At 32.6% G+C, this 23,743-nt stretch overlaps 1 protein-coding gene across 1 annotated transcript in view; it reads right to left on the bottom strand.

Moving 5' to 3' along the window:
• hrm (solute carrier family 16 member hermes) overlaps positions 1-18,870 on the bottom strand; it is a 145,059-nt gene extending 126,189 nt beyond the window's left edge. The window contains exon 1 of the mRNA XM_072545420.1: positions 18,237-18,870. Coding sequence (XP_072401521.1) covers positions 18,237-18,372 — 136 coding nt within the window. The 5' untranslated portion in view covers positions 18,373-18,870. The remainder of the gene's footprint in view (positions 1-18,236) is intronic.
• Between the last annotated feature and the right edge of the window lie 4,873 nt (positions 18,871-23,743).

Here is a 23,743-nt window from a genome sequence, read left to right on the forward strand (position 1 = left end):
TACCTCTACTTCCTCATCTAACTATTCTCTTGTTCGTAATTGGACTGACAGATTTATCAAAATTTCGAGCTCAACTCTGAAACTTTGCTAATCAGTCTTCAATTTTTATGTAATTCATAGAAATACTCCTAGTTATGAAAAAGTCTACTAGATATGGTATTTTGTTAGGATCAGTTGGCCAGTATATTGGCTTCCCTGTGGATATAGTTTCACATTTTAATTCTCTACACGCATTTAGCAATTCTCTTTCTTTCATTGTGGTAAGCATAAGCCCAACGGACGTTTTTACCGTTAAAATTGCCTCCAATGATAATATCTGCCCTTAACTGTTTAGAAAGTCTACACACTGATTTTTCTTTAAAGTATATTTTGTAGGACAGTATACTGCTCTTATTAGAATTGCTTTTCGCAATTTTTTGTCTTAACATTTAATAGTTTGAATTTTTTCATTGCAATATCCCATTTCTTAATGATGTTTTATGTTGTCTTTAATTATAATCACACTTCCTCCTCTCGCTGCATTATTAGGGTGGATAGTGTGGTATATTTCATCATCATCATTATCACCCAGCCTTCATTTATCAAATCCACTGCTGGACATACTCCTCCCTTAAACTCCTCCATTCTTTGCGATTTTGTGCTCTTTGTAGCCAATTTTTCGTGATACGCCTGATGTCGTCAGCCCAACGTGTAGGTGGTCTTCCTCTACTACGTTTGTCTGCTCTTTTCCTCCAATGTGTACTTTTACTCGTCGTATATTTCATATCTTCTAAATTTAATGAATGATTTCTTAGTGAAGTGAGTCTCAGATATTAAGCATATATCCACTTTTTCTATGTCTATGACTGCTTGTAATTCATATTAGTAATTTAGCAGTCCATTAACATTCCATTGTAGGATTCTAAGTTTCTTAGCCATTTTTCTACTTTGGAAATGCTGCGTAAATAAATGACAGTTTCAACTACTATCCAGCAATGTTCTTAATTTTTGTTCTGTTGTTTCTTTTTCTTTGATTTCTTCTCTATAATTAATAAAACAAATTTTTGTTTTATTAATTCGTATTCCATGTTCCTCGCTAACTCTTTTTAAATTGTCGAGTGTCAATATAAGCTCTTCCTCACTCTGGATATCAACTATGTGTCATCGGTATAGCGAACATTGGACTCTAGACTATACCTACTGAAATGCCTCCTTCCCATTCATCTAAAAAAAGTCTTATTATGTGTTCACTATATAGGTTAAATAACACTAGGAATCATATACAGCCTTGTCTGGTGCCTAAAACCACACAGCGAAGAATATGTTTTCTAGTACTCGAATATACGACTAGTCGCCGCAGCTTATTATATACGAAACAGACATCCGAAAAGAATCGCATTGCCTTAGAAGTCTGTAATATTTTGGCCAGAGCCTGATTAATTTTGGATTAGAGGGACCAACGGAGTCATAGTTTACTTCCATGAAACTTAGTTCGACCCGCGTGAGTTACAGATGAAACTAAAAACTGTAGTTTAAAAGATCTTGTTCAAGAGAAACACATATTATAACTGATCATTCAAGCGTTGCTTCTGTGGGCTAAAATATAATAGGCTCATCTACTGACTACCCGGAATATGTGAGTTTTTATCATGGAATGTCTCACTTACGTATAGTAAAATAGACGTATTCTTCTTCTTTCTTCTTCTTAGTCGTTAACCTGATGCAGGTATCGTGATATCATGAAGCTATTAGCTAAATTTCCCAATGTTCCTCCACGTTTTTCTATCTTCTGCCATTCTAGCACATTCTGACAATGGAGCGCCAATGGTAGCAACAATATGGTCCATGTATCGTGTGGGAGATCTACCTCTATTTCTTTTGCCTTCTACTTTTCCCTGGATGGTAAGTTTTTCAAGACCATTTCTTCGAAGCACATGTCCAAAATAGCTTATTATTTGTTCTGATATTTGTGTTCTTAGTATTTTCTTTATGTTTAGCTGGTCCAGTATGGATGCATTTGTTCTTCGGGCCACCCATGGTATTCTCAGCATTCGTCTCCAGCAGTACATCTCAAATACATCTATGTTCTTTTTGTCTTTCTCAGTAAGGGTCCAGCATTCCGATGCATGAGTGAAAACTGGAAAAACTAGACTTCCTACTAGTCTCATTTTTGTATCGGTAGTTATTTCATGGCTTTTCCAAATTTTTGTTAATTTTGCCATAGCGCTTTTTGCGATTGCTGACCGCCGCTTTATTTCTTCAGTACAGCCTCCTTTGTTGGTTATTAATGAGCCCAGATACACAAATTTATCTACAACAGTGATATTGTTTATCATGACCAGATGATTTTGATTGTTGTTAGCTCTGTCAATTATCATGATTCTCGTTTTATCTCTGTTTATGTTAAGGCCCATCGTTAAGCTTACGTCTTCTATCCGTTGTAGCAGGTGAATCAATTCAGCTTCAGAACTAACGAGGATAGTAGTATCATCTGCATATCTCAAGTTGCAAATCTTCTTCCCGTTAATGGTGATGCCACCGTTCCAGTCCTCAGTAGCTTTCCGCATTATCCATTCACCATAGATGTTAAATAGAATTGGGCTTAGTATGCAGCCTTGTCTCACGCCCTTTGTGACCCTGAAACTATCGGTTAGTTCTAACTCTGGCATAATTTTCATTGTACAGGCTTTTAATTAGCAGTATCAGATGATTGGGGACTCCCATTTCAGACAAAACCTGCCACATTTTACTCCAGTTGACCAAATCGAAAGCTTTACTATAATCTATGAAGCACCAATATGTTGTGATGTTGAATTTTCTGGATTTTTCTACAATCTGCCGTACGTTTAAAATTTGTTCTCTAGTACCACGTCCGGGGACGAAACCTGCTTGTTCCTCCGCAATGTTAGGTAGTCAAAAGGGCTTTATCCTCTCGACAATTATGTGTAAGAGTATCTTACTGCAATGCGCAATTAGAGCAATTGTGCGATAGTTGCTACATAAATCTTTCGCTCCCTTTTTATGTATGGGAATATATAGTGATAGACGTATTATATTTAATCAAAAAAAAATCGCCGCTGGATATGCCAGAAGATGCACAACACCGGCAGCTTTAATTATGTTACTGGTTCAATTGGAAATAGATAAAATATGCCAGCAAAATCCTAATACTTGCAGTTTTTTTAATGGACGCAAAAAGATTTTCTAAAAATGTTCGCTTATTATTCAAGGACTTTTCGCCACCAGTTGAAGTCTTAAGTCGATCACTTTTAGACGATGTTTAGTTGAATCTATTTCTATAAAACCATCATCAATTTACAAAACTGCAGTTTTAATAACGAGGTTACAATTTGAGTACTAATTTTACTTAATTTAACGACTTTATTTCAACTTCTTTTATAATCACCGAATTATTATATATTTTTCGTACACACTATATATATTTTTGTGAGCAAGTTCAAGGTCGGGTTCTTAAATGCAGTGTATATCTATTTGAATAACATATGTATGAATATTTGTGTAAATAATACTGCGATACATTTATAAAAAGCTTATATTGTGATAATGTTATCTAAATATGCAGAAATAATAAGTAATCTATAAAACGAAACCGATTCAATTATGTTTAGAATTTATTTTTTGAGGAAAAATGTATGGTGTGTATTTTAATCTTTTCTAATGTATGGTGTGTAAAATACAAACTGGGCCTCACAGACCCCACCCGACTCTAATTTGTATGAATCCAAATACTCAAGGGTTAATAACCCGTAAGATCATAAGACTAAAATATTTAAAAAATTGAAAAAGTAATGCCAATAATATAATTTAATGATAAGGAAATAGGAACCAAATGCAATATGAACCAAAAACTAATAATTAAAAAGGTTTTGAAACTGTTTTCTTCTGGCATGTCAAGTTAAAAATTGTATATATAGGATTAAGCCACAATTGATTGTAATGAAAATTACAATTTTAACTAAAATTGTTTCCACCCTGGAAATTGTTTTCAAAAAAAAATAACTTGATAAAAAGTGTGTATAACCGCCAAAGTTGTTGAAGAGATTATGTCTGTGTAAGAAATTGTCATGAAATTTGATTTCATAGATTTACGTGCTCCTGATATTTAAAAGCAGAAGAAATTATGATGGACTGTTGCAAATACGGAAAGTCAGCGAATACCCACGTCGGATTGTAGTGCTAAGAGAAGGAGAAACATCAAAATATTTTATCCACTTTGTAAGTGTTTTGCACACATAATTATTGGAGTTTATACCTTTCAAGTGTATTAAAAGTCTTTGAACAAGTATATACAAAGCGAAAAATGTCTCCTTTTCTAACATACAACAAAATAGGTAAATGATAAAAATTACACTTAAATTAACTTATTTTGTTGGTCCACTCTATATAAAACGGGTAATAACATATAATTTAAATACTGTAATCTGCTTGTCTATTGACGTGTTTCTATTACAGGCACCCTAAATTATTAAACAGGTTTTTTATAGTATAAGAGACTGGTATTATTTAGAAATGCATTATTATAAATGTGTCCAATAAATACTATAAGGAACAATAGGCAAGGACGCATTCACCAAATGTAGATTTATATGTTTTTATAGTTTTCGTAGGTATATCAAGAGACCAGGTAGTGGTCAAGTCTAAGAAAAAAATTGAAAAAAATGAAAGTATGAGAATAAAATCCTGCGATTTCTGAAATAAAATTTTTCTTTCTGCGATTTTTATTCGGTTCTCATTTTTTTTATCATCGTTTATGTTTCACATGCATACATTATAATAGTATACGATTTCATTGTATTTGTAGAACAAACCAGCAGCGATTGTCTCCTTGAATTCTGTGGTTAATCTCTTGTGTAATTTTGGTGTAAGAGGTGATCTTAGCTTCCAAATATTTAAACTGCTGAACCCACAATAATTGTACTATATTTCAGCAAATAAAAAATGAAATAAGTTATGCGCGTGATCACCTACGTGTATCGTATCGTTTAGTTCTCGCTATGACTTTTACCAAGAAGCATGTCAGTAGCGGAAAAAGAATATATATATGGTCAGTATACACATTTAAAAATTTTTTAACGGAATTACTGAAATTCCCTGATTTACAATTAACCAATGTAAATTTCAATACAACGTCGCGATGTTTTATAATTAATATGTTTGTTCCACTGGATTGCTGCTTTTTCGCGATTTGTAGCAGGGTATTTGGCACGAGTACGCTGACACTGTTGTTCCCTCTACTGATTTTTCCTGAAATTTCGTTTGGAATATTCGTAATTCTGTATTTTTGTGCAGATAATAATGTTTTATTAACAACAATTTTGTTTGTGTTCATTAGGTATCTATTATTTGAATTGGTTAATTTATACTTTAATACATTTATTATTCCAAATATTGTTTATACTTTAAAATTTAAAAGGGTGTATATTATAATATACCGAAATTTACCGATTCTTGCCGAAGGTATCTACCGATTTCGCAACAGTCCCAAGGAACATCACTGGCTGAGCAAATCAACTGACACAATCAACTATTAGTCGTATTATTAAAAAATTTGAATCGTTTGGTTGTATACAAAACTGTCGAAAATGTACGGATCTACAATGAGAAAAAATAATCAATGAAGTTCGGCAAAATAGGGAAATTGATGTTTGTAGTGCTGCTGAAGCTAGTGATCTTTGTTCAAGCAAAACCATTGCTGAAAAAGTTGACATGAATGATAGAACTGTCAGGAACATTTTGAAACGAAACGGTTACCACTATTTTGAAGTTTCAACTACTCAAGAGTTATTAGCCGAGGACAATTTCAAACGCATGGAATTTTGTGAACTCATGATGGATAAACAAAATGAAAATGAATATTTTTTAAAAAACGTTTTGTTTACCGATGAATCGACATTTTCGTTACATCGAAACATAATCCTTCCGTCGTACGATATTATTCTCGGCATAATAAACACTTGAGTATTCCAGTACGAACACAATATCCCCAAAAAAATGACTATGCCCAAGGGTAAGAAGAGAATGACTGTGTCCAAAAGATATATTATTATAGTTGATTATGGCTAGTTTAAAATATTACTCCTAAAAGTCTTTTATTTATACACAGTTCATTAAACTTTTGTTAAATAGTTTTTTGCTATTTGCATAAATATTAAATGCCGCTTTCATTTCCGTTATATTTATTGTACTATTGCAACATAAAAGTGCATACCGTCAATACATAATAATAACAAAATACGCTCTTATTTTCATAACTATAACATTATACAGGGTCAGTTAGTTCCATAATATATAATACAACTGAATGTTCATGCAGTACACTGATTCAAGGCTCAAATATCTAAATTATCATCTGCAATTCTTAAAAATATTTACACAAAGATTGTTCTACGTAAGTTATAGAGATAGGAGTGAGACTCCTAAACTGAAACCAACGTTATTTTTAAATATTTTAACACGTTCATTATCATCTTAAATCAGGAATAGATACTGCTGTTTTTATTGGTTATCGGTAATCCCGGAAGTTACGTAAATAATACAAATACATTCAACTTGATTAACGATAAAGAGATTAATTAAAAGATTCGAAGAGAATAAAACAATTAGTAATCTATACTGACCTTCCTTCAAGTGATTTGATAAAAAACATGAAGCAGTTCAATACTGTTAGTTATAGTACAGAAACACTAATTCGGCACCATGTACCATTTGTCACCGGCTCATTAAAAAATTCCCTTCTTCTTCACATGCCATATTAGAATTATCTTATAATTGTCCTGCGTTTGATATCTGAGTCCATTCACGAATGTTTTTTAACCAAGAAATCTGATTTCTTCCTACACCTCTATTTTGCAGTTTATTAATGATCATTTGTAGTCTTCTATATCGATTTCCGTCACTAAATGTCCCAGATAAGTCCATTCACGAATGTTTTTTAACCAAGAAATCTGATTTCTTCCTACACCTCTATTTTGCAGTTTATTAATGATCCGTTGTAGTATTCTATATCGATTTCCGTCACTATATGTCCCAGATAAGACATTTTCCGGTGTTTAACGGTCATTCTAGTTCTAGTAGCAATTCTCTATCTTTGATAACCCTCCTTAATACTTCCTCATTAATTTTTCTTGCTGTCAAAGATATCTTCAGCATCCGTCTATGAATGCACATTTCCAATGCTTCAATTGATGGATCTTGCACTGAGAACTTATACTCCAACAATTAATAGAAAAAAGAATAGCGGTTGATACCGAAGTACATCTAGCCTTCATCGACCTAGAAAAGGCGTATGATACAGTTGCAAGACTTAAATTGTGGCAAGATTTACAACAACTCGGCATTAGTCCATAACTTTTAGGAATAATCACAGAAGTATACAGGGATAACAGGGTTAACTTACCTAAAAATCGGAAATAGACTATCAGAGCCAATAAAAGTAACTAAAAGACTAAGACAAGGATGCAGTATGTCACCGTTACTGTTTAATTTATATATTGAGGCAGCCCTCCAAAATTGGAAAAACCACTGCCAGGGAATGGGAATCCCCATAAGAAATGACGTACTGTTCTCCCTGAATTTTTCGGATGACCAAGTCGTCCTAACTCAAGATTCTTATGATCTAGAATTTATGATAAAGCGTCTATACAGAGAATATGTAAAATGGGAGTTACAAGTCAGCATGAAGAAAACAGCATATTTAGTTATCAATTCAGATGCAAAATTTGAAGTGTTGATAGATGGGGACGTCGAAATCAAACAAGTGGAAAAATTTAAATATTTAGGTGCACTCATTGATAAGAACAGCTTGGGAGAAACCGAATTAATCAGGGCCGTAAAATTGTAGGATGTCTGAACTCCTTATGGTGGGATCGCAACATTGCCAAAAGGAACAAAAAAAGAATAGGGCAAAACATGGTTGAATCAGTTCTTTGTTATGGCTCTGAAGTATGGACAATTAATGCAGACCTGAAAAGAAGATGGTTGGCAGTTGAAATGGATTATTTGAGAAAACGTGCTAGAACATCAAGGCTGGAAAGGAAGGCCAACGAATCTATAAGAAATGACATGAATGCTACAGAAACAGTCATTGACAGAATAGAAAGAAGAGGTTTAAAATTGTTTGGACACCTATTGAGAATGCCTGACGAACGTTGGCCCCAAAAACTTCACAGATGGAAGCTCCCTGGAAAAAGAAAAAGAGGTAGACCTCGACGCTCATGGAATGAAGGAATTAGAAGAGCGCAGAATATTATATATATTCTGCTTTTTATTTCTATGCCTAGATCCAATTAGTCCGTTATGACAGTTCCCAAATATGTAATTTTGTGAACTTTTTCAATCTTGAAGCTCTGTATCTGGATATGAGTTACGAATAAAGCCTAACTTTTGGTTTTGTTCGAGTTTATTTTAATATTCATTTCCTCTCCTACTTCGTCAATACGATCAAGCAGAATTTGGAGACCTTAAATATTTTTTGACAGAATTACTGTATCGTCCGCGTATCTAATTACATTAAGTGGTTCCCCGTTGATTTTTATTCCATATGTCTCACAAGTGCCTTTTTAAATAACTGGTTCAAGTAAACATTGAACAATGTTGGGGACAAAATGCAATCTTGTCTGACTCCTGGTTGTATTTAGATTTTGTGGGTGTAGTTATCAACAATTTTTACGATAGCAGTTTGATTCTAGTACAGATTTGTAATTACAAGAATATAGTTGTCATCTATTTCTATATTTTTTAGCATCTGAATTAATTTTACATGCTGTACTTTATCGAATACCTTTTCGAAATCCACGAAGCATGCATATAAATCTTTTCTTAGGTTGCGGCATTTTTAAAATAGGATATTTTGCGCAAAAAGTGCCTCTTTAGTGCTCATAGTATTTCTAAAACCAAATTGGGTATCTTCGAGATTTTCTTCACGTTTGCATGTAATTGTGTTTTGAATATGAGATATTCAGAATAAAACGCTTAAAATAGTGGTCTATGAGACCGTTTTTAGTATTAAAATTTTCCTGAATTTCCTACAACTCTTTCAGTTCGAACGTATTTAAATCCTAGTTGTAAAGAACCTTCTGAATATATTTCTATACAAATTTGAAGTCCCACTTCCAACAACCAACACAAAACAGGTCCCAACTGGCCTGTTCATTATAACGAAGCAAAGTCTTCAAGTCTTTGAGCAAGTCTCAAGACATTAGTGATCAGGAATGATCAAAAGTTGATGCAAAAGTTGTAACTACTTAAATCAGGAAAAGATTCTAAAATACTAAACTTCTAAATTGATTGCCGAACAGTCGGGATTTAGACGTGGAAAATTATGCATTAGACAAGTATTGAACAGAGTTTATAGAGGATGATTTCAAAAACAAACAGATAACTAGAGTAGCACTAGTTGATCTAACAGCTAACTAGAATACAGTGAACCAGAAAGAAGTACTAGGTAAAATATATATCACGCTAAATGACTGTATACTGGTAAAGGTAGTAGAGTCTCTGCTACAAAACAGGAGATGAGATTCTAAATTTTACTTCAAGGAAACAAAAAATAAGAAACCAAAAAATAGTCTGCCCGAGGAAACGTATTTTCTTCAGTTCTGTTCAATATATACACAAAGGACTAGATAATAACAAATGGCGCAAGACACTACCTATCTGCTGACGACCTGGCTGTAGCGATACCATCAGAAAACTTTTATAATATCGAAAGAGAGCTCGAAGCTAACCTTGATTAACGGTAGTCCAAAACTTCCTCAAGCCGAATGTCCCAAAAGCATAAGCGCTTTCAACGCGGAACCCAACCACTCAAGGCTAAATAAAAAAAAAAAAAATTTCTGCGTTTTGTGTCAGTCGACTCGCCAAAAAACTACCCTCCAGCTCAAGAACAGAGAGCATCGGATAGTAAAGAACTTAAACTGTATACAAACCGGCGTAACCCCAGTAAATCCAGATAACATTAAGTGGAACCCACAAAGGACTAATAGTGACTTGCATGAGTATATATAGAAAACAAGAAAATATGGTACACCTTCGGTCATGTCCCAGATGCCCCTCAGCCTGTACCCTCGACAATATAAATATAGTTAGTCAGCGATGCTGCAATAGACTTTACTCGATACTGGGCCGAAAACGTCAAGTAAAATTAGACAGACTCCGGACTCAAAAAAGTAAAGTAACTAAAAATTAGTACTAATATATAAAACTAATTTTATAAATTACCTATAAACACAGTTTGTATATTTATCATTATACTCTATTATCAAAACGTATCCAAACGTATTTAAAAACATATGTGTGTAATAAATATAGATATGATTTGGAATTTATGTAAACAATACCAGCCGTACGTAGAATTTTGATAGGGAAAAATACTATATAAATAGAAAAATATAAAAACTTTAGTAACTTTTCGTATTTCAATCAGGAGACTTGCTTGAACTGTGATGTCTTTCAGTAGAAACTAGAGCGTTCAGGAATTACTCTGAGGAATATTGTACTGATGAGTTTCAAGCTGTATTACTCGCCACGACATTACCTTAGACCTAAAATATTCGTCATTACAGTTGTGTTTTGACTATGTAGAGCTAAACTGAACAATGGCTCAACCTTAAAACAAGTATTATGAAACTATCAGTAGTAGTTTAGTAACAGAAACATCCAATAAAGCAATAATGTTAGCGGTTGTCTAGAAATATATACCACTGATAGTATTTTATGTTAACAAGCTATCATTTTATAAAATTGCTCTTTCGCCAAACATGATTAGGTTTTGACAGAACTAAGAATATAAACGAGAGAAATATGGATCTTTACTATTTTTTATTTTGGGAAATCGTCGTAAAACATTTAATATTGTAGTACTATTAAAAAATTTATATGGTACTCATGTTTCTATAATCACAATCTGCTGAAGACTACGGAAGAAGTATTTAACATCTCGAAAATCTGTAACAGGTAAAAAGCTGTTGGCACAGCGTCAACCAGAGGGACAATAATTTGCAAGAACATATTAATCGGACAATGCACAACGAAAAAGCGTTCCGTTCTTAAATAAATTCAATTTAAGATCACCAAATTGATAAGAGCAAGATCTAACGCTACTCCAAACCTGCTCTCACCAATTTGGTGATCTCAAATTTAACTCATTTTAGAACCGAAGTTTTTTCCCGTATGCATTATCCGATGAAGATTTTCTTGCAAATATCTAAAGCTAATGACCTGCGCAAATCTAATACTGTAAGACTGAGCTCTCCAGTACTCTACCCGAAACAGATTGAGCAGGGAAATTCTCAACCCAGGTACGTTTCAATGGTTAATATTGAATGCCCTATGGATACACAGGACAATAGGTCTGCTTCGAATAAGATATAACCAAATAAACGTTAGCGGATCAACTGAGAATATCACATAAGGACATACACGCACAAACACAAAATACATATGCAGACTTGCACAACTGCGCACACCATGCTCAATCGGTAAACCACCAGAGCGTCAAACCACAACTTACTTATCATACGGTGAGATTTGTACTGCGACTACTATGTTCCCTAATCCCCATGTGTTGAACACCATCGTGCCAAGATGATTAGTATTACAGAGGGAAAAGGCTTGTCTAAGCGATGCCCCAAAAGCCTAGGGAACTCTGGGAGATTATAGCCTTGGCAAAACGCAAACAGAAAGAGATAGCCCAAAAGAGGACTCCAAATTAGTCACTCTTGAAGTACAAAACATTTTTTTGTACTTCAAGCACCAACAAAAAGCGTTACTACCTGACTGAATGACAAGTGCGACCTTGCCGAAAGTCGACAAAATAATGGTTTTTCTCAAAACAAAAATTATTCAACGCGGATATATGTATATATATATATATATATATATATATATATATATATATATATATATATATATATATATATATATATATTGTAACGAACAAGCTAATTTCTCATAACGAACAAGCTCATATAACGGTTACATCTCTCGGAACGATGATGCGTGTTTAAGAATCTTCAAGAGAAGCGTTCATTAAAGGAAGAATAGAGGTGGACTATTTCAGATTCATCCAGTAAATAACGTTTTCTGTATTTAAGGAGCGCTGATTTTAGTTTTAGTTCATCGATAAGATATTATAAGCTTAAAATTAAATAAATTTACATAAATTAGAACCTCTCATTTTAATCAACACGTTACAGTGGTATCAGGTGTGGGATAATTATAAATTTAAAAATAAATAAGCAGTGCTGAAAAGTATTGTTCGTCGGGAACATCCGACGGCAAAATTTATATTGAGGGCTGTCATTTTTTGCAATGTTTCACAAAAATCCACTGTAACCGGTAAATCATCTGGCAAGAGCTCTTGATCTGTAATGATAAGGATGTAGCTGCAGATCTTTAAGTATCCGCCAAGGATGGACTTGAAGAAAATGAATCGATTTATTTCGAAAAATTAATTCAATTTTTCACACTGGGTCAGTTGCATATGAAAAAAATGAGAGTAAACAAACTGTTCTTCTTATTGTGCCTTCTTCTAACGAAGGTTGGCGATCGCTTCTTTCTAAACGCCTTCCTATCTTTCCAAGACTGGTATAAGTGAAGAAAAAGAATACGATGTGCAGTTATCTACTAGTGAGAATCTGCACATCAGCACTCGAGAAATTTTACAGAGAAATACAGTTCTGCTTTAATTAAGGAACACCATAGGTCAGGGGAGTCATATCATTGTACTTGTATGTTAATATGTAATGAAACATAACACATATGTAGAAGAGCAGCATGAGCCCAAAACTTTAAGAAGAATAAGAGTGGACGAAAACAACAAATTGATGTATCTGTTTACTGGACTTTATTAAGCCTCTTGCATACTTTGCCCATTCAGTCTTCTGCTTTATACACGACACTGTTTGTTCATATATCGAGAATGTGCTAGTGGATTATTTGAATGTCGTTGATCATAGAAGCATAAATTGGTCTGCGCTTTAGGAAGCGTGAACCATCCAGAAATAATTTGGTAGCTGCAACGTGCTGTTTGGGAAGAATAAAAACAGCTGGTTTAGCTGTAACAGTCAACCTAATCCCTAGGATGATACGGCAATTGCGTGGTTGTAACTGAAGCACGTGGAGGTGATAGCTAATATTAAACAGTTACACCAACCAGTCTATCTGAGAAAAATAATTGATTTCACGTAAAAATCTTATACAGATATTTGAAGGTTCTAAAAGATATATGAGGGGTAGCTGATAAAAAACCCGTGAAGACGTGCAGCTGATTTTGCTTGGTTGTTATTGTATACAATTTTAAAAAGTGAAATAGTCAATTTTGCCTATAAAACATATTATTTTATCTTAAAAGATTATAAATGAAGGTCTAAATTTTATTATCCATTTTATAGATGGTATACTGAGAAGAAGTAAAAAGTTATAACCCGTTAAAATGACGGTACTCGTAAAATACCACCACAAAAAAGTGGAGGTGATCTTTATTTAGAACCCTGTTAATTGTCAGCTCTTAATGTTAATAAACAATGGAAGTATGATTTTTTACAATAAAACGCTATGATTTTAAGAATAAAATGCTATATTGGTTCCTATTGGACATAGAATATCATCATAAGTGGCTCGACAATCCGTTGTGGATCTTGGCCTGCTCACAAAGAAGTCGGCACTCCTGTCGATTCCTGGAAACTTCCCCCCATCTTCTGCCCCTTAGAATCTGTAGGTCTTCTTCCACATCATCAATCCATCTCCTTCGTGGTCGTCCTCTGCTTCTTGTGCCCTCTGGTTTTGAAAATGTTAATCTCTTCGTGTATTCGTGATCTGACATCCTTGGAACGTGTCCAGCCAATCTCTTCGTGTATTCGTGATCTGACATCCTTGGAATGTGTCCAGCCCATCTAATTCTCTGCACTAACGAATTTCACAATATATGGATCGGTGTATAACTGATATACTATAACCCATATATCAAAACCGGTCTTATTAAGATCTTGTATATATTGAGCTTTACTGCACGTTTATATATTTATATCTTTTAGTAATAAGTAATAAGTAATGAGTAATAACTCATTAATTGCCATAATTTCAAGTAGCTATATTAGATGTCATTATGCAAAAAACAAAGTTATTACCGTTTGTAAATTACTACAAAAAAATGTTTTTTTTGCATTTATCTCGGTCAATTGTGTATGTATTTTAATTTGGATACTCTCAAAATTACATAACTTTTTATGGTCTACACCTTTTATTTGAACCATTTTACTTTAAAATGTATAAAAAACGTTTTATCGGCAAAAAATAATTTTTTTAGTTATTAAGTTAAAAAAAACAAAGCAAAACCAGCTGTACGTCTTCACGGATTTCGTATCAGCTACCCTTCATGTATATCTAATATCCGTATAAGACGGGTCTACCTCAGTCAATAAATAAAGCTGAAAAATCTTATACAGGTATTTAAAGGTTCCAAAAGGTATATGAGGGGTAGCTGATAATAATTATCTGAAGACATACTACTAATTTTGATTTGTTTTTTTATTAAACCATCGTAAAATGTGAAAAAAAAAGTGTTTGCGTAAAAAACGTTTCTTGTATATTTTAGAGAAAAATGGTTCAAATAAAAGTTATAGATCATAAAAAGTTCTTTAATATTAATAGTTTCAAAATTAAAATACATAAAGAATTGACCGAGATAATTTCAAAAAAACCTTAATTTTGCAGTAATTTATAAATGTTAATAACTTTGTTTTTTGCATAATGACATGTATTATAACTATAGAAAATTGTGGCATTTATTTATTTATCAAAGTGTGCTAAAGTATACTTGATAAAACAGTCACATTATAGGTATTTTGTAAATCGCAATCGATTCTTTGAGGCTTCGTTTTTAAGGTATATTAAAAAAAATCATAAAATTTTATTAAATTTGTTATTAAAAAACAGTTTGAAAAAGGGATGAGTTTTTGGCTTATAACCATTTAAATATAATAACTTTGACATTTTTTATGATATACACTTATATGTAGGCTCAATGAAAATCTGGTGAAAAAACACCCTTTAAAAAAAACCAGAACCTTCTATGACCAATATGAAGATCTAAATTTTCTGATCCAACTGATAGATAAAAGAACTACCTAAAAAAGCTATATGCAGAGGAAGAATAAACGACACTAGAACCGGAAACCAGAAATTACCACAAATAAAGGAAAATACTTGAAAATCTCAAGAACAGAAAAGCAGCAGGTAAAGACGGGATACCAAACGAGTTACTGAAATATTGTGGAGCAGTAATGACAGAACAATTAACAACATTAATTAATAAACTTATAAAACACAATAAAATACCGGAAGAATGGAGAACGAGCGAACTAATTCTACTATTCAAAAAATGAGATAAAAACAGCCAGAAAACTACAGAGGTATAACTTGTTAAATACTACGCAAAAACTTATAACTAATTTTACAATTTTACAATAAATCAGAGGATAAGTTTAGCAGATGAACAACAGGATTTTCGTAGTGGAAGATCGTGTACAGATACAATATTCGTTATAAAGCAAATTACTGAGAAATCACTGAGTATAATAGACCAGCATTTCTGTGTCTGATTGACCTAAATAAAGCGTTTGACAGAGTAAGACTCAAAGATGTAATATCCATCTTCTGTATAATAGAGAAGTTCCCCTAAATATTATAAAAACTATCGATAACATCTACCAGGGAATGGAAGTTAGAATATATGGACAACTTACAGAATCTATAGAAATAGGCAGCGGAATAAGACAAGGGGATTCATTGAGTCCCATGCTTTTCAATTTGATCATGGATGAAATCATCAAAAGCGTTAACAAAGGAAGGGGACACAGAATAGGAAAGAAAGAAATAAAAATACTCTGTTACGCAGACGACGCAATATTGATAGCCCAAGATGAAGATAGTCTGCAATAACTGGTCCACAGATTTAACATAAAAGCAAAAAAATTTAATATGACAATCTCATTTTAGAAAACTAAAACAATAGTAGTCAGCAAAGAACCAACCAGATGTAAAATAGAAATTGATGGCATCAGTATTGAACAAGTAATGGAAATAAAATACCTGGAAATTACACTGTCTAGCTATGGAGACCTGGACAAAGAAGTGAGAGATCAAGTACAAAAAGCAAATAGACTGGCAGGATGCCTTAATAACACTATATGGCGAAATAGACACATTGACACTGAGATGAAGTCAAGAATTTATAAAGCCAGTGTAAGACCAATAATGACATACGCCTTAGAAACAAGACCCGACACAGCCACAATTCAAAGGCTACTGGAAACGGCAAAGATGAGAGTACTGAGAAGAATTACAGGAAATACGCTGAGAGATCGAAAGAGAAATGAAGATATTAGAAGAAAATTTAACGTACAGTGTATAAATGAATGGACACAAAATAGAAAAAAAGAATGGAATAACCACATAAGCAGAATGGAGGAGACCCGTGTCATCAAAATAGCAAGAGATAAGTCACCAATCGGCAGAAGAAGTATCGGACGACCGCGAAAAAGATGGAGTGACGAACTTTCATAGAGGTATTAATCCGCCAATGAACAAGCAGAATTGCTTATTAAGAGGAAGAAGAAGAAGGAGAAGAAGAACTGATAGATGGCATACACAGTGAAAAAGTAAAAAGTTATAACCCGTTAAAAAAAACCAGCTTGTTTCTTGTTATCGGTCATAGAAGATTCTGTTTTTTTTTAAGTTTTTTAAAGTGCGCTTTTTCGCCAGCTTTTCTTTGAGCCTACTTACAACCGTGTGACAAAAAAATATCATATTTTAAATGTTTAGAAGCTAATAAGTCAGCCTTCAAACTGTTTTTTAATAACAAATTTAATAAAATGTTGAAGTTTTTTTAATAAACCTTTAATAAACAAAATACCTCCAGAGAGATTATTTAGGCAAGCACAGTTGTTTAAATAATCGCTCTCCTGGATAAACAAATTAAACAACTATTTGGTCTATTTGAAATTTGGGATACTTTAATAATTCTTTTTTTAAAAGTTATATTACATGTGTTTATGCAAAAAACAAAGTTACTAACATTTATAAATTACTACAAAAGTAAGTGTTTTTTATAATTATCTCGGCCAATTGTTTATGTATTTTATTTTGGAGATTTTATTTAGTTCTCAAAATACAGAACTTTTTACGATCTACAACTTTTATTTGAAACCAACATTTTTTTCTAGAATGTATAATAAACTTTTTATGAACAAAAAACTATGTTTTTAACTTTTTAGGATTGTTAAAAAAAACAAAACAAAATCAGCTTCACGGAGGATGTCTTCACGGATTTTTCATTAGCTACCCCTCATATACCTTTTAGAATCAAATTTTTAAATACCTGTATAAGATTTTGTCAGCTTTTTTTCTTCATCGACTGAGGTAAGTTTACTTATAGCGTTGAATGCAAATTAAAACGAATGAAATGATTTATTTTAAATTGTGATTTTGAAATATGTCCTTCTAAAAACGTTTTGTCCGTTATATCTTTAAAAATTGCAGAGAATTATAAAAAATTCGAGTAAGTATAAGAGTTTTTTTGTGTTTAACAATCTGTATATTATTACAGATTTAGTTTCAGACTTTAGAACCCTATAACAGGTAGTAAACTGTAGGTAAATTACACACGTACCTAAGACTAATCGGTTGAAGAAAAATACTCAAATAAAAATTATGATCTATAGTTGGTCTACACAAGTGAGAAGATAAAAAATAAACTAGGTAGTTAATACATGACTACCCTCATTATATAATAAAATAACCACTTTAAATATACAATGTTCTAAAATATATTTTTATGTAATAAGTAAGTAGTCAAAATCGTGTGTACGAAATTATTAAAAATTTAAATTTTGAAATATGTACCTAGACATAATTTGTGTTATCTATGAGTTAAAATATTTTTAGTACCAATAAAAACATCAATAATATACAGTTTTACAGATCATAAATAATCCATGGCTCAAATTTTAGACAATAAAGTAACGTAGGTAGACGTTAACGCTAACGTTTTAATAATAATTAATAATTTAATAACTACAAAAACAACCGTTTAGAAATGTCATTCAGAAAAACTGATACAAAACAACTTATTTAGTTTTTGTATTGTTTAGTTTTTATTAAATTCCCCTTTTTGATACAAATAGGTACTTTCTCGTCTACAAGGACTCGATGAATTAAATCGCATATTAGATACTTACTTTTGTTTCTCTTAACATTATTAGTTGAGGATTTCTGATTGGCATCTTCAGTCTTAGCTGGCAACAAGTTTCCAGTCTTAACCAACAGAGGTATAGAGACCTCTGTTGCGGTATCATTTTCAGGCCGGACTGGCATTTTAAACCGAATCAAAATCTAAACATTCGCTACACCTTAACACAACGTAAAGAACACACACAGCGAAACATCACTTAACACACGTGGTAGCCGACTGCCAACTAACAGCTGATGAGTAGTTTTTCTTTCACAATGTTGTTATCATTGTGTGTCGGCTGTGGGAATGGGTTGCGTAGTGCGGCCTAGTGGAAAAGTGGTTTATATCAGTAAAATAGTACACTTATTAAAAATACGCTTCGATATAGTAAACCACTTTCTCGGAATGTTATATAAAATGGAATAATCGTTACGAGTACATGTCATTGAAGGCCACAATAAACAATTGTTTTATTTTATTTGCTATTGTGTTAACTACCAGAGCGAATAAACTGACCTGATCTACTGTCACAGAATTTCACTCACATAAAAATTGTTTATCTGCGTCCGTACACAACATTTGGAAACTTATCTTCAGTCCGTTGACACTGTAATCCTTTCAAATTATATCGCTAGTGGGTCTGTGGAAGCGACTTTGACCTGATGTTAGGGGGAAACTGGAGTGGAGGAAACGATGGCTTAACCGTATAACGCCCCTATCACGACAATTAATGTTTAATGAAGACATTCCCTTCTCATTAAGAGTAAATTAGTACAGCGCCTTCACCAAAATAGTACAAAATTTTATAAATCAATATTAAGTTTCAATTATTATACTTAAAAATTTCTTCTTTCATCTGTAGTTTGTTATCATTTCTCTGATTTTGAAGATGTTATCATTACCTATTTTTCGCAAAAGCCCAATGTATTTACGGCTCATCGAAGATCTAGTTTGTGTCTCCTTCGGTTGTTCTTTTTCTAAACGTACGGTAGACTGGGTACGGGTGTAACATATATATATATATATATATATATATATATATATATATATATCTACGGCATTAAGTGAACTCCGCCCATGTTAAAATTCAGGTTCAATTGAGCTCCGTGGTCAAGTGGATACCGATATACGGAGCTCACTTGACAATTCCGTAATATTGGTTCAGTCGATTCATCAACATGTAGAGTTTAATAATTTATAAAAATTTTTTGGAGCCCGTAAATACCCCTGTATCATAAATGTATATCGCTTAGTTCACGTGTATATATTATAGGGGTCGTTCAGATCTTCTTCATTGTATATTTGAACCATACGTTTATCGGTTTAAGTAAGCTCTGAGAGTTTGGCAACTGTGCGATTATACCGTATATTTTCAACATATACCCTGAACGGTTTATATGGGCTCCTTATTTTTATCTACTGTTTGTAGACAGTGGAATGTCATACGCATTACACTGTGTAACAGAGGATATCGTATTACCTGGTATAACTACGTACTAAAAGGTAACTGGTTCTTTAAAAAACAGGTATATAGATACAAAAGGACTTGGGCTTATTATTTAATGGAATGTTCGCTTGCATAGAAAATTTTATTTTTTCTGCATTTTTAAAAATAATGTTGTTTTTTAATTTAATATAATTTTATTAGTTCAATGCTGAACTCGATGTTTTTTTTAATTATAGAAATTTCATAATATATTTTGTTTACGTGAGTATGTCTTTGTACGTTTTATCTAAGCATCCGATTAATAAAAACTACTTTTATTTTATCCAATCTTCTGCAATATCTTGTATAAAGCTTTTTTATTATTTTAGTTCTGCTCTTATTTGTGTACTAAATATGATATCTCGATAGAAGGTTATCTCAAAATAAATATGTTATACAGTGTAGGTGCATTTATGCTACCCCAAGCGAGACTGTTCTTCTACTGCTATTCTAACCATTATGTGATACAAAAAATTTTCTCTTGTGTAGACGGAGACAATATAAGTGAGTTTGTTATGTAAGGGGATATCATATAGTTTTTTTAGAAATATTCTGTAATTTAAGGTGTCGTAAGCGGCATTTAGAGTGAAAAATACCACCCCTGATACCCGATATTTTTCGTACTGGTCTTTGATTTAGTATTTGTGATGTACATAATCTTCCCTATCTACAGCCACTTTTGCCTTTTAATTTAAGTTTTTCTTCTAATATCGATAATATCATATTAACGATCTTGTGCAAAAGTATTTTGAATAGCTGACAAAATAAAGATATTGGCCGATAGTTTTTGTAGTCGTTGGAGTTTTTGCCAGGTTTAAGCAAGTTAACAACTTTGGCTTGTCTCTAGACTTTGGGTATCTTCATAATTTGAATACAGTTGTTCATCATCCATATCAGCCATTGTAGTGTTTTTGGTCCAGATTTCGTAATAAGCTTTGTGCTCAGATCCTCAATGTCGGTAGTTGTATTATTTTTCATTAAATATGTAGATGGTGGATTCAAGCTCAACATTGTTAAAAGGTTCTCTCAGCTGACTGGTTTTGTCCTTTCTTACTCTACAATATAAGAATAACTCTGTTCTTAGAGTTATTCTTTGCTTGTTTTTCGACAGAAATAGCATGTCTATATCTATAATGTGGTTTTAACGATCAGCTGTATACCAAATACCCTAGGTTAGGCCCTATATGTGTTTCCTGCACTAGAAATAAGTCAGATTCGTGTTTAGCTCATATGTCTGATAAGTTTAAGTGAAGTAAAGTTTCTTGATCTTTAGAAATACCCTTAACAGTTATAGACATATGTTATTAGAATAGTTGGTCCTAATAAGGACCAATTTGATTAAATCATATTAAATAAGTGACTGAAGAATTAGCCGATTAATTAATTAATCATTACCCGGGGTATGCCCGATTGCGGTGGCCTTATTAGTACTTCAATCTTCGTAAAGGCTCGTTCTTTGAACCACATAAGTAATGCCTAATCTTTTACTTTTTATTAAAAATTTAAATTTTACATGCCGTGTATTACTTTTTGACGATATTTCGAATCAGATTTGTATAGTAATAATTTTAGGTATTAAAGGGCTTCTTTGTGGAAAATAAATAAGTTTGTGATATCGGTCGCAACTCATCTCTAGATAATAAAAAAATAAACAGTTAAAATAAGTGTAAACAATTTCAACTACATAAATTGGCGCCACTGTTTAGGTCATAGGTTTATCATAGATATCAAAGGTAACATTTTAATTCAATGTTCTATTTACGTATTTTCAATATTAAAAAAGTAGGAAAAGACATGTTTATGCTTTAATTTTTTTTTAAATCTATTCTATTTTCTTTCTAGAGTTCCGTCTTTTTTTAACGACCTGTGTTATTTTTTCAATTGGGCACTTGTCCAAAGCTATGACAAATCCTCTGTCCTCTGCTATTCTATATTAATATGACTGATTCATTATTTTCTCTAAACACTCTGTCCTCTGCTATTCTACATTAATATTATTGATTTATTTTATCTTTCTTGCAGCTATTTTAATGATTATCCTGTGTATCTTCTTCTTCTTCTTTTTATATAGACATGACTCTGTCTGTTTTTCAATGTGCCTCCAGTAAGTTGCCGTTCCATCGTTTTCGTGGTCTTCCTACTGATCATTTTCCTATGGGTTAACCGTCTCTTGCCGTCTTTACTACTCTATTTGTTGTCATTCGGCTTATATGATTATTCCATTCACTCTTCTATTTCTTAACCAGTTCTTGATGTTCTTTACCTTGCATCTACGTCGTATATCTGTACTTCTAGCTCTCTAGCACTCTCCCATAGTGTCTTACCATCAATTGTTCTAAGTGTTTTCATCTCTGCTGTTTCTAACACCCTTTTTGTCCTCTTTGTGTCAGGTCTTGTTTCTGCCGCGTATGTCATTATTGGTCTGATGACTGTTTTGTAAATTCTGCCTTTCGTTTCTTTCCCGATATTTTTATTTCTTCGTATTGTTTCATTTAGGCAGCCTGGGGCTCTGTTTGCTCTATTCACTGGATCTTTCACTTCAGTTCCGAGCTTTCCGTAGCTAGATAATGTGATGCCTAGATATTTAAATTCCATCACTTGTTCTATTATCTGTCCTTCCAGCTCCAATTAACATCTTAGTAAATTTGCTGTTGTAACCATGCATTTTGTCTCTTTTGGGGAAATTAACATGTTAAATTTTATATGAAATTGGTGCAGGATACGTTGTAAATCATCTTCACTTTGAAAGAGTAGTATTGCAGATTATTTTAATTTGTTTTGCCCTTATCCCATTGCCAGTTTCAATAGGGTCGGTTAGTTCTTCGTCTACTTTTACTTTTATTGTGTTGTTTTGGTATATATTTTCGATCGTTTTGAGTTTTTCTAGAGGTATCTCTCTTGTGTACAATAAGTGGATAAAGTTTTTTAATTTATATATCTTCTGTATATCATTATTTCTTCTGTGTATTAAAAGTTAAATTTTGGTTATTATTAAGATTCTCTTAACGTGTTTATTGTCTTGTTTCTGCGGTACGAATATATGTGTATCATAATAGATTGTAATGCATATTTCATTTATTATAATTAAAGTGCTCTTTGCGTTTGCCAATTACTTTCTCACTTCCTCAGCGATAGGTCTTTTTTTTTCTCATCAATAACCTTATCCTCGCTCGATACAGTTATTCTAAGATATTTATATTTCACTATATGCTCTATTGTACCTATGAAATTTATAATATCTAATATCTGGTGCTTTCATATGAAACTGCAATAAAACACTTGGTAGATAATGTTTATTCGTTTTGAGTACACTTTTTTTAGAACTTAGGACATTAAAGGATAAATATTTGTCTGTTCAGGGTTTTCCAAGTCTGCAAAACTTAAACAGGCTTAAATATTAGATTATACATTTATTAAGAATGTTCAATATCTAAATTGAAGATTTTATATCTCAAAATATGAATAGGTTTTTACATTTTGTTTGACGGTTTAATCTTCGAATCGGAGTTCATTTTTCGAAAAACTATAAAATTGTGAGAACAATAAAAGAACGAGGCAATATTCTCATGCTGTAAGCTTTGCTGCTCTGGTACTTTTATAACGCTTAAGATATTTTTAATTTATTGTCAACATTTTTGAGGTGTGTTTCCTTAAATGACCATGTCTAAGGTTAGTACGTGTGATTAAATGAAATTGACATTAATTTGATAGTTTCTATTTTATTAGTACTGATGGTATAATATGACTAGCATCTGTTGGTACTATATATCAATTTCAACATGTGGAAGTGAGAGCACTCTCTTGTTAGTAATTTCAGTGTAAATTATGACGAAACCAGAAATAACCCATAATATTCTCCCCGTGTGATCTCAGTATTTTTGTTGATTGAATAGTATAGGCCAGGGTATCCAACATTTCAATCAGCGGTATGTCAGAGTGGTTTTTATTAATTTTTATATATATTTGCAAAATGAAGAAGAAAGTTCAGTACAGGCAGTTAAACGGCTGATCCGTCAATTTAGAAGTAA

The sequence above is a fragment of the Diabrotica undecimpunctata genome, chromosome 10, assembly GCF_040954645.1.
Source record: "Diabrotica undecimpunctata isolate CICGRU chromosome 10, icDiaUnde3, whole genome shotgun sequence".
NCBI classification, from domain to species: Eukaryota; Metazoa; Arthropoda; class Insecta; order Coleoptera; family Chrysomelidae; genus Diabrotica; species Diabrotica undecimpunctata.